Consider the following 12,971-nt stretch of genomic DNA (forward strand, 5'->3'; position numbering starts at 1 on the left):
AACCCCGCTACACTCGGTAGTAGAGACTGACGGTACAGAACACCTCTCCAGTAGAAGGGGACGACAGGGAGCCCATATAGGACGTACCTGGTTTTCCTTTCCTATGCTGAAACCTCGCGAGCTACGCAGCCCCGTGGCAAAGGCAGATCCACGCGCAGGTACCAATCTCACACACAAGGAGAAGAAACAGTAGTGGTGCCGTGGGAAGGGGGGCGGCGGCGTCGGGGACAGCGGCCGCGGTGGCGTCGGCAGCGGCTGTGGCGGCGGCACTCCCACGGCTTCTCTTCCTCCACCCACCGCCGCCCGAGCCTGCGGCCTTTACCCGTCCTTTCCTCACTCCCCCTACTTCCGGGTGACGCCCAGGCCGGAAGCAGGGCCTGAGATGCAAGAAAGGGACGCGTCACGTGAAGAGGGACAAGAGCCCCGGAGTTGAGCTTCTCCCGCCCCCTGCTGCCCCTGAGTTGACACGCACCCTCGCGTGGAGATCTTTGGCGCGGCAGAGACGCCTCCTTCCTCCCACCACCAAAAACAAAACAAAACAAAACAAAATCCCACCAAAACCTGTGTCATCTGTAGTTTCCCAACCTCGAGCCATTAAGTACCATAGACGTCTTTGTAAATCATCTTCTGCAAAGTTCAGCCTTTCTCAGCATGAAATTAACGGGGTGATGTTACTCTATAGCCTAACTCCAAATGCAAATGCCAGAACTATGAACTTGCACTCGTCTCTCCATTCAAAAATTATCTCAAAAAAATTGGACTTCTTATTCATAATCTTTATGTATATATTGGGGTTGGGACAGGTATCTCACCTCACATTACCTTCATATCGCCAATCTAAAGCTTTGAACCACTTGTCCATTTATCCATTCGCTTGTCCATCATCTTGAAAACCTAGAGGATTCCAAGGATGCAAAGAATTATTAGAGTATCTACCGCCATGAGTTTAGAAAGAAATGAGATGCATAAAATGTCTATGATGCAATAAATGATACAGAAAGCATTTGAGAAAAATGTATTTTTAATCCTGTCTTCCCATTTTCACATTTTAAAAAATAGCAAAATCCTAAGATTTTTAAAACAATTAATATTAATAGTAAGAGGAACAGGCTCCATCTCACTAAATTCAAAGTGAGATGCGGTCTTTTCGTATTGCCTTAAATTGAATATCTGTCATGAGATGTATGGGGAAATTAATTATATTTTCAGCTGGAACTGTTTGAACACAGTTGCCATAAGTATCAAGTCTTTTTTACATAGACTTTGTTTGTGAGAGAGAAAGACAGAGAGAGCAAGCACCGGCATGCTCTGAAAGAGACATAGGGAGGAGAAGCAGATGCGGACATCTCGAGGAGCAGGACAGGATCCCAGGACCCTGTGGTCCTGAACTGAGCCTAAGGCAGATGCCCCAGGCACCCCCAAGTCTAATAATGTTGCCAAACTCAAAATGATATATAAAGGATAAATATTAAAATACTATTTGTAAAAGGCTTAGGAAAGTGGCACACACTAACCATATTTAAGTGTTAAGTAAACCAATTATACCCCACCTATTGTCAAATTCCTACTAAGCCTTGACAGGCAATATTTAAAATTGCCCAGAGATCTAAATTTTAGGCCTACAATTAAGTATTTCACAAAGAATTATTCCTTTCCCCTCTGTACCCATCCACATACATATCTTCAGGACTACTAAATTTCCCAGCCATTAAGTTGTAATTGCCAATAAACGTGCACAACCTTAAGTCACAATTTCAACCCAAAATTTAAAATCTTAAAAATTACATCACATGGGACACCTGGATAGCTCTGTCAGTTAAATGTTTGCATTCAGGCAAAAATAAACTATTGGGATTTCATCAAGATCAAAACCTTTTGCACAGCAAAGGAAACAGTCAACAAAACCAAAAGACAACTGACAGAATGGGAGAAGATATTTGCAAACGACATATCAGATAAAGGGCTAGTGTACAAAATCTATAAAGAACTTAGCAAACTCAACACCCAAAGAACAAATAATCCAACCAAGAAATGGGCAGAAGACATGAACAGACATTTCTGCAAAGACATTCAGATGGCCAACAGACACATGAAAAAGTGCTCCACATCACTCGGCATCAGGGAAATACAAATCAAAACCACAATATCACGTCACACCAGCCAGAATGGCTAAAATTTACAAGTCAGGAAATGACAGATGCTGGCGAGGATGCAGAGAAAGGGAAACCCTCCTACACCATTGGTGGGAATGCGAGCTGGTGCAACCACTCTGGAAAACAGCAAGGCGGTTCCTCAAAAAGTTGAAAATAGAACTACCTTATGATCCAGCCATTGCACTACTGGGTTTTTACCCTAAAGATACAAACGTAGTGATCCGAAGGGGCACGTGCACCTGAATGTTTATAGCAGCAATGTCTACAATAGCCAAACTATGGAAAGAACCCAGATGTCCATCAACAGATGAATGGATAAAGAAGATGTGGTATATATATACAATGGAATACTATGAGAAATACTATCAAAAGAAATGAAATCTTGCCATTTGCGACGACGTGGATGGAACTAGAGGGTATCATGCTTAGTGAAATAAGTCAATCGGAGAAAGACAACTATCATGTGCTCTCCCTGATATGAGGAAGTGGAGATGGTACATGGGGGGTTAAGGGGGTAGGAAAAGAATAAATGAAACAAGATGGGATTGGGAGGGAGACAAACCGTAAGTGACTCTTAATCTCACAAAACAAACAGAGGGTTGCTGGGGGGAGTGGGGTTATGGACATTGGGGAGGTTATGTGCTATGGTGAGTGCTGTTAAGTGTGTAAACCTGGCGATTCACAGACCTGTATCCCTGGGGATAAAAATACATTATATGTTTATAAAAAAATAAAAAATAAATTAAAAATATTTTTTAAAAATCTCCAATGGAGTTATCAGTCACAAGGGCGAAGGCACATTATCTGTACCTCTGTAATTATTATAGTACCTAGTGCTAAATAAGTTTAATGAATTTAAGATTTGAGAGAGTGAACACCCAAGTGAGCCTGAGGAGGGGAATGAGAAAGAACCCTCAAGCAGACTTCAAACCGAGCAGAGCCCAATCTGCGTCTTGATCTCACAACCCTGAGTCAGCCACCCAACCAACTGACCCACCAAAGAGCCTAGTTTAATGAATTTAAAAGAACAGAAAACAGGGGCGCCTGGGTGGCTCAGTGGGTTAAAGCCTCTGCCTTTGGCTCAGGTCATGATCCCAGGGTGCTGGGATCGAGCCCCACATCAGGCTCTCGGCTCAGCCTGCTTCCTCCTCTCTCTGAATGTCTCTCTGCCTATTTGTGATCTCTGTCAAATAAATAAAATCTTAAAAAAAACAGAAAACACATAGTAATTTAACTTAGTTAAGAATAGTATTTATGGGGGGCGCCTGGGTGGCTCAGTGGGTTAAGCCGCTGCCTTTGGCTCAGGTCATGATCTCAGGGTCCTGGGATCGAGTCCCGCATGGGGCTCTCTGCTCAGCAGGGAGCCTGCTTCCCTCTCTCTCTCTCTGCCTGCCTCTCCGTCTACTTGTGGTTTCTCTGTCAAATAAATAAATAAAATCTTTAAAAAAAAAAAAAGAATAGTATTTATGGGGCGCCTGGGTGGCTCAGTGGTTTGGGCTGCTGCCTTTGGCTCGGGTCATGATCTCAGGGTCCTGGGATCGAGCCCCGCATCGGGCTCCCTGCTCCGCAGGAAGCCTGCTTCCCTCTCTCTCTCTCTGCCTGCCTCTCTGCCTACTTGTGATCTCCGTCTTTCAAATAAATAAATAAAATCTTTAAAAAAAAAAAAGAATAGTATTTATGATCTTCACCCTTATTTTTAAAAAAATATATGTGATAGCCCTCCAACAAGTAACATTTAAAGGATTGGCAATGCTTCTAAAGTCACTTACCTAAATTCTTCAAATGTACAGATTTTTGATAGGAAGACTAATTTGACAACCTTCCCACCCTAAATATTAAAACTCTCAGCAATGTGTTTGGGGATAAATTGAGTGTATTTGTGAAAGGATAAAGTTTTGATTCTGTACATTAGGAAAGCTGCAAGGTCAGAACGTTGTGATGACACTAATTTAGACTTATAGTACTGCTTCATTTCTAGCCATGCCTGAGGTAGTTTTAGAATTACTGATCAGGACAAGATTAACTACAAATTAAGCTTTAAAAGCCTGCAAAAAACCAACTACCACCACCAAGTTTTATCACGCAAAGCAACATATATATTGGCAAATGGACAAATAGACTATTTTTTTAAAGGTTTTATTTATTTGACAGAGAACACAAGTAGACAGAGGCAGGCAGATAGAGAAGAAGGGAAGCAGGCCCCATGCTGAGCAGAGAGCCCAATGTGGGACTCGATGCCAGGACCCTGAGATCATGACCCGAGCCGAAGGTAGCGGCTTAACCCACTGAGCCACCCAGGCGCCCCTAAATAGACTATTTTAAAGGTCATACATACTTTTTTGCCTGTAATAGCTGAAAATTATCACTTACCTGACAGAAGTGGTACAAATCATATTGAAAATCACTTGTAGTTGTCAGTAATGCCAGTTCAGGAATAAAAAGGTAAATAATCTAATGACCATTGAAACTTCCTTAAAGACAAGTGTTTATTTTTGCTTAATCACATCTCAGGGTTACATGCATTTGAACACTTCAGTCCTATTTTAACATACTTCCTAAATATGATATAAAGTGCTCAGGGGCGCCTGGGTGGCTCAGTGGGTTAAAGCCTCTGCCTTCAGCTCAGGTCATGGTCTCAGGGTCCTGGGATTGAGCCCCACATCTGGCTCTCTGCTCAGCGGGGAGCCTGCTTCCTCCTCTCTCCCTGCCTGCCTCTCTGCCTACATGTAATCTCTGTCTATCAAATAAATAAAATCTTTAAAAAAAATAAAGTGTTCAAATTTTATCAAATATCAGCACTGTCGTGTAGTTACTAATTTTGCAATGCACTTATTTTGCAAGGACATTCAACTTTTCCTACTCAGTGAAATTACTTACTGGCTTTGATGCATTTAATGAGAAAAATATTGCCATGAAAGCATTCTTCTAGTATTTCATGTAATAAGTACAAATCTTTCAAATGTTTGGTTATGCATAAATCCTTTCTATACCAGGTTAATTTGGAGAGTCCTAAAAGCCATTTACCTCATAACTTGTTATATATGTAAGTGAACTCAGGAATCTCTAATTCAGCTAACATAGATTACTCCACTGAGTCTACGGCCATACCACCCTGAACGCGCCCGATCTCGTCTGATCTCGGAAGCTAAGCAGGGTCGGGCCTGGTTAGTACTTGGATGGGAGATTACTCCACTGAAATTTCATTTTCTGCGTATTTGAGCTATCAACAAACATGAGGCTTTTTACACCTTCAGCCAAAGAAGTACTGAAGTACATGGTGTAGATGTTTTCTTCACTTAGCATCTTACATACAAAATCCAAAGTCATACTGAATTCAGGATAATACATGTATCAAAAAGTTGGTGTAGGGCGCCTGGGTGGCTCAGTGGGTTAAGCCGCTGCCTTCGGCTCAGGTCATGATCTCAGGGTCCTGGGATCGAGTCCCGCATCGGGCTCTCTGCTCAAGGGGAGCCTGCTTCCTCCTCTCTCTCTCTGCCTGCCTCTCTGCCTACTTGTGATCTCTCTCTGTCAAATAAATAAATAAGATCTTAAAAAAAATTAAAAAAAAAAAGTTGGTGTAATTAACAGTCAACAGCAGAGGTTAACACCAATAAACTGTATTTGAAAGATCCTTTCTTTAATAGCATCATAAACATCCTAAATAAATATAATGGAAGACCCAAAGCTCGAAGATAAATGTGCCAATGGAGCCAAAGGGCTAGCTAATCTTCAGACATTCTAAGAGTTCATTTGACAGGACCAGTCTTCCTTGGGTCCGGTGACACCCCAAGTTCTCTTGGCAGGAGTAAAAAGGCCCTAGTAACAACTACAAATATAAACATAGATTAGAGATGAAAGTAGTAGGCATAATCAGTATCTAGACACTCAAAGATGACCTAAATTAATTCTGTGATCAGTTATTCAAGAACTGTAATTTCAGCCTACTATAAAGTTGACTTCCAAGTGACAGCTAGATTTTACTTTCATATTATCTCAGAAAGAAAAATTTAAGAAATTGTAAAGAATCTGACTTAAATAGTAACACTTAAGGTTAAATAAATGAAAAGTGATCAGGCTTAGTTTCATTACAAAAGAAATAAACAAACTGACAACAGTGGTTTCAAATGTACTTTATTTCTTCAATCATGCCATATTTTAATGGGGTGCAGAGTGTTTTTATTTGGCATCAGTTATGAGTTGGTTTTGAAACAATTCAGTATTACACCAACTGGGATGATTACTGATCTCTCCATTCCTTTGGGGTGACTCTGCCAACAGGGGACAGGTTCCATTCTATTCCAATTTGTGTTGCTGTCTGTAAGAATTAAAATGCTATTAGTTATAAATGTTTAAACTAGAGTCTACTCTCCCTTGGAGACTATTTCGTAAAAGTGACAAAAATATTCTACTCTATAGGTTAAAAACACACAGAAATTCAGCTGGGATATAGTGCCTCCTCCATGTAGGCCAAAGCTAATTCCTGTCCTAATTCTCTAGACCAGTACTGTTTAATAGAACTTCCTGAGATGCAAGAAATGTCTAGATCTTCATTGTCTAACACAAGAGCCAAATATTGCTACTGAGCAACTGAAATGCAGCCAGTATGACTGAACAATTGAATTTTTAATTTCATTAATTCCAATTTTTACTTCACATTTCTCGACTACCTCCTCAAACACTGCTTCACTCCACCACAACTATCTAAATACTGTAAAAGAACAATTTTATAGTATCTTTTCATCAAGGAACACAACCTCCAAAGTGCCCCTGACCACACATTTGTTCAAAATCTAATCACTCTTCTAAATACTACACGTATTTTACCTGTGTATTTAAGGAAGGTTAAAACAAGAATGAAAAGCCCCATGAATAAATATTTTTGTGTATTAAGGCAAGATTAATAGATATCTCTAAGAGCAACTTATATATTTATCCTACTTTTAACCAGTAAGTACATCAACTGGTAAGAAAACTTAAATGTTAAGATGTAAAAAACTAAAAAAATGAAAGCAAGTCATTGTACACCTCATCCATCAGAAATTTACTCAGTTCTGCGGGCAGAATTTTAGAAAAGACACCAATTAAGTGAAAGAAGGTGATCCAAGATGGTGAAAACCCTGGAAAATATGTAACAAAAAGTGATTAACAGAACTAAGGATGTTTAATTTGAAAGAGAAGATCCAGGAAAGTAGTATCTAATTTTCTAGTATCTTTGGTTTCTAGTAGCTAATGGATGATACATGGAAATGGAATCAGAATTTCTTGTTGAAAGAAAATGATGGTTAGTGCATCTGGCTGGCTCAAACGGCGAAGCTTATAACTCCTGATTTCAGGTTGTGAGTTCAAACTCCATGCTGGGTGTACAGATTACTTTAAAAAAAAGAAAAAAAGAAAATGATGGGTAGAATATGAATGCTTAATGCTATGGAAGAAATTCCTGCACTGGATAGGTAATCACATCAGAAAATCTCTGAAGTCCCTCCCAACTAGAAATGTATACTACTCTGTGAAAGCATTTTGAATACATAAAATAAACAGGAATGAAAAATATCTAATATAGAAAATTATCAATCAACAGTACTTACATATGCCCACACAGCAATACAGAAAGTGGTTCCACTAGCTAATATGGCATTACCATATTTGTCATGGAAATCAGGTGTCCTTTTCTGGTGGCTCTGCCTTGCCACTGTTTGTGGGATGCTTTGAACTTAAAAAAAAAAAAAGGAAATACAGAAGCATATCTATCAATTATAAGGAAAAGAATATGTAATTGATATTGCTAATCAGGGAAGCAACAGGATGTTAAATTTCTAGTCCTTTGAGGTTCAACACAATGTTAAAACATACTGTAGCTAAAAGCATAGTAGTATACTTTAATTTTCTCTATGTCTGAAAATTTTTGTAATAAAATCTTGGTGGATAAAACAGTAAAGGTGATGTCAGTAACATTCACTATAAACCTCTGTAACTTGGCTCTTACTCATTAATTTGAATATTTAGGACTTAAATTTTCACTAGTTTACTCTGCAGTGCTCAGCAACTTACAACATAAAAGGGTAAACTCAAAAGAATTTCAAATTAAAGCATAGTAAATGTTTATCACCATAAAACTGCAAAAAAAAAAAAAACCCTCCAAAAACTAGAGTAATGCTGATTTTAAAAAAAAAAATTACTAATGAGGGTGCCTGGGTGGCTCAGGCGGTTGTGTCTGCCTTCAACTCAGATTAGGGTTCTATGATCCCGGGATCCAGTCCCAAGTCAGGCTCCCTGCTCAGCAGGGATTCTGCTGCTCCCTTGCCCCTCCCCCTCTAGAGATATCTCTCTCTCTCTTTCTTTCTCTCTCTCATGCTCTCCCAAATAAATAAAATCTTCAAAAAATAATTACTGATGAATACAACACTATGCTAAAAGAAATAGGGTACATGAAAATGTGTAAGACACAGACCCTGTCTTCAAGTAACCTCCAATCTAGAGGAGGGTATGAGACATCTATACACAAATCACCGTAATACAAAAAAGTAGAATATTAGCTAAGTACTCTGAACACCAAGTAGGATTTGGTTATGTAGATGTAGGAAGGGGAAATCTGAAAAAAAAAAAAAGGTGGAGAAAAAAGCCCAGTATACTAGAAAACCAATTATGTTTGGTTGAAGGACGAGGTATATAGACAAGTAATAGGGATAAAACCAGAAAGGATAATGAAGGGCCACTTTTTCGGTTGAGGCAAAAGTTTTTGAGCAGAATGACATTAAAACTTTGCTTTACTATTATTTTAATAGAGTAAGTTTTCAAACTGCCTCTTGGGCTCTCAGGAAAGCTTGGCAAAGAGCAAAATGTGTATTTCAAGATTCTTTTTTCCTTCTAAGTAACAGATTGTTATCATATTTTTTAAGACTTTATTTGAGAGAGAGAGAAGGCGCGGTGGCCAGGGGTGGCGGGGGAGACAAAGAGAGTAGCAGACTCCCCACGGAGCAAGGAACAGGACTGGAGGCTCCATCCAAGGGCGCTGAGATCATGACCTCCGCGGAAGGCAAACACTTAACTCACTGAGCCACCTAGGCGACCCGATCCTAACTGTTTTGAGGCTCAAATGGTACTTACATAATAGAAAACATGTATCTTTTTCTTTTTAAGATTTATTTATTTGAGAGAAAGAGCGCTGGGGAGGAGGTGCAGAGGGAGAGAAACAGACTCCAGGCTGAGTCCAAAGGAGCCTAACTTCAGAGGATCCCAGGACCCTAACTTCAGAGGATCCCAGGACCCTTGAGACCACAGACTAGCTGAAACCTCGGACTGGAAGCTTAACGGACTGAGCTACCCAGGCGCCCCTGTAATAGAAAGCATAGTTTTTAAAAAACAGCAAAAGGAAGAAAGACAGACAGACAGAAAGAGCAATGTTGCCCATTCACTAGCATTTAAGAATATAATGGCTTCTATGCGATACAGTGGGTTATTTCAGAATAGTTATTTGACCATTAATAATTTCTTCTCCTAACTGCCTTATAGGTTTTCTTTTCACCTTTAGACACACTTGGGATGAGCAAATTTACAAACATTTCACAATATATTCTGCTCTAGAGCAGTTAAAAAGTGAGCGTGTGAATTCCACATTGGTTAAAAAAAAATTCCCTTTCCTAAGGTACAAGGCCCTACCTGCTCAAAGGGCAAATAAATTAAAATTACCAAACAATTCTGCAACATCTCATGACCTTAAAATTCAGTTCACCAAAATTCAATCACCAAAGTGGATTTCTTTAGACTTCTCTTCTGTAACAAGAAATGGTTTGGTTACAACCAACTGGTATCCCCAAGAATTGTATGAGGTAGTAAATATTTACTAACCCTATGTTTTACAAAGCAGGAAAATGAGGTTCAGAAAAAATTATTTGCCCAAAGAGAAAGAGATAACAGATGTGACTTTTGGAATATTGAAAACCCAGTTGGGCAACTATTTTTTTTGGTGACTGTCAAAGCTACTTGAGTGTATAGAACACAATCTAGTAATACCACTAATGTCTCTGTAGAAGTAAAAACAGGTTTAAGGACGCTAAATGGTAATTGCTTAAGGTCACTTTCAATGTAAAACTGCTTGCTCAAGTTACTCAAGGTCACCTTCACTGCAAATCCAGTACGGAAATGAATTTTCTCTTTCCAATCTTGTGCATTCTCAATACATAAGGCTGGTCCCAAAATTCCCTTTTACCTGCCAAACTCTTAGATAAGAAAAAAAATTACAACTGTTTTCGAATAAGCTAATACTCATTTAATAAACAACAAACAACATAAAAGCTGCAGGGCCACCACTAGGGTTGTCTCCTTGCAATGAAAGAGCTAGATTTCCAGTTTCCTTCCGTTAGTTACAGTTATTGGAGAGGAAGTTCACTGGGGGTAAATATACTCCCAAAGCTAAAAATTTATGAAATTACTGAAGGAATGAATAGTGTCCACGAAGAACCTCCTTCCCTGAAATCGTAGATAAGTGAACGTAAAATGCAAAAACAAAAAACAGGGCTATGCTACGACTCTGGTTGCAGAAAGTGAGCTAGGAACCAAAACAGAAACACGGGGTGATGCTAAGGACAGCTTCTCAACTACTCGGGGCGAGGCGGGAGACAGCGCATTTAGAATTAGAAAGTCACGATGCAGGAGGAGGGAAAGGGCACGAGAAACCACTAAGACAAACGTGTAAAAGGCGGTTGGAAATTATTTGCTCACAATTTTTGCTTACCTCGGAGACGACGTAGAGCGGTTCTGGCCATGGGAAACATCCTGAAGGTGAAAACAGAACCGAGCAACTACAGCCTCCGCTTTGCTACAACTTGGTACCAAGTCTCCTTGCAAAAAGCCCTGAAAAACAAAATGGCTTTTGGCTGGGCTCTTTAATGAAATTTAATGAAATATCGCGAGACCTCTTAAAAAAAAAAAAAAAACTCCAGCCTATAGAAATTGTAATCCTCTTTACAGACAGGAAAGATAAAGGCTTTTGGGAAATGTAGTTTCACGCTTTGTAAGTGAGGTTTGTCGGTATTTACTGAAGAACCTTTCAGCCAGGTTTAGGGTTGTACAGGAGACAGCCGATACACTGATCTTAGACGGAATCATCAAAGGCAGTAGCTTCAAGTTGGTGTTTCAGAGGTCTGAACTTGTGTCTCGCTCCACACTACCCGTTCTTTTGAGTCCCCCGAAGTTCCTTCGCTTCTCTAATTTTTTGTCTACTACTGTATACTAATTTGTTTAACTTTTAATTTTGAGATTTAGAGAAAAGTTGCTAGAATAGTAAAATAAAATCGTAATTATGTGGTTAAATACGTGATAAAGCAAATACAATGAATCGATTTTAGAATCTTGATGGTGGTGTTCAGAGTACAATTATTTCACTTTTTCTGTATGTTTGGATATTTTCATTATAAAATATTGGTGGTGGAGGGAGAACACCTAAACACCTATTGCCAAGGTTCACCACTTGGATAATATTTTGCCACACGTGTTCTCTCTCTCTTGCAAACATTATGTACTTTTTGTTTTTTTAAAAAGATTTTATTTATTTCTTTGACAGAGACAGATCAGAAGTAGGCAGAGAGGAAGGCAGAGAGAGGAGGAAGCAGGCCCCCTGGCGAGCAGAGAGCCCAATGCGGGACTCGATTCCAGGACCCTGAGATCATGACCTGAGCTGAAGGCAGAGGCTTTAACCCACTGAGCCACCCAGGCGCCCCTCATTATGTACTTTTTAAAAATATATATTTTATTTATTTATTTATTTGAGAGAGAGAGAGAGAAGAAGGTCAGAGGAAGAAGCAGACTCCCCATGGAGCCTGGAGCCGCACGTGGGGCTCTATCCCAAGACTGCAGGATCATGACCTGAGCCAATGGCGAAGGCAGTGGCTTAACCAACTGAGCCACTCAGTCTCCCACATTATGTACTTTCACCTGTTAATACTTGAGGGCTCATTTCCTGAGAGTAAGATATTATCTTACATAAGCATAGTACAGTTACCAAATTAAGAAATTTTATTTCTGATACAACACAGTGATTGCAATTTCATCAACTGTTCCCGTGTCTCTAACCAGCATTCAATCCAGAACCCCATATTGAATTTAGTTGTCATGTAACTTAAGTCTCCTTCAGAATTGAGTAGTTCCACAAAATTTCTTAGTCTTTGGTGGCATTATTTTTTCCCTCACTACAGGTAACCTTTATTCTCTCAGTTTTATCTATGAAAGAAGTGAGGTACAGAATCCTTAAATGACTAGTAGAAGATCAAGATCAGTTCCTTGTAAGTGGAAGAACTGGTAATGGACCTCCTGACTCCACAGCTCTGTGCTCTGTAATATTTTTGAAGTGTATAGACCAGTTATTTTATAAAAGTTCCCACAAATTGTGTGCGCTTGATATTTTCTCATAATTAAATTCAGTTTATGCACTTACGGCATCTTATGAGGAAGGATGCAATGTCCCATTATTGTCTCATTATTGCCAAATTTAATCCTTTGGTCCAAAGAGTGGCTTACAATTTCCTAAAGTTACTGTTTTTTCCCCTTTGTAATAAAATAAGTAATGTGAAAAATACATAGATACTATATGAATATCCTGTTTTTCATAAAAATTTCACCTACTAGTTTTTGTATCCATTGTTGATTTTTGCCTAAATCAATTAATTATTAGTTTGAAAGTTTGATGATTTTCTAATTCTCCCATTATTCTATATTTAATAGTGGTTGTTGTACTGTAGGGAGGAATTTTATCCCCTCTCCAATTTATTTGTTCATTATCAATATGGACATGTGGATTCGGTAATTATAATCCATTACTTTCAT

At 39.3% G+C, this 12,971-nt stretch overlaps 2 protein-coding genes across 6 annotated transcripts in view; both read right to left on the reverse strand.

Annotated features, from left to right (window-relative positions):
• Positions 1 to 894, reverse strand: part of ATP7A (ATPase copper transporting alpha) — a 194,579-nt gene extending 193,685 nt beyond the window's left edge. For 2 of the 5 annotated variants that reach the window (XM_082716018.1, XM_082716017.1), the window contains exon 1: positions 823 to 894. In XM_082716018.1, the coding sequence (XP_082572144.1) occupies positions 823 to 828 (6 nt within the window). In that variant the 5' untranslated portion in view covers positions 829 to 894. Of the gene's footprint in view, positions 1 to 87; positions 363 to 822 lie in introns of those variants that run through there. The other 3 variants (XM_082716020.1, XM_082716019.1, XM_082716021.1) reach the window with 2 other exon arrangements.
• A 5,373-nt stretch (positions 895 to 6,267) lies between these two features.
• COX7B (cytochrome c oxidase subunit 7B) lies at positions 6,268 to 11,231 on the reverse strand. The gene is made up of 3 exons (XM_082716035.1): positions 10,885 to 11,231; positions 7,739 to 7,863; positions 6,268 to 6,468 (listed from the first exon to the last, which is right to left on the reverse strand). The coding sequence occupies exons 1-3, from the start codon at positions 10,922 to 10,924 to the stop codon at positions 6,391 to 6,393; spliced, it is 243 nt and encodes an 80-aa protein (XP_082572161.1). The 5' UTR covers positions 10,925 to 11,231; the 3' UTR covers positions 6,268 to 6,390.
• Between the last annotated feature and the right edge of the window lie 1,740 nt (positions 11,232 to 12,971).

The sequence above is a fragment of the Mustela nivalis genome (genome assembly GCF_964662115.1).
Source record: "Mustela nivalis genome assembly, chromosome: X".
NCBI classification, from domain to species: Eukaryota; Metazoa; Chordata; class Mammalia; order Carnivora; family Mustelidae; genus Mustela; species Mustela nivalis.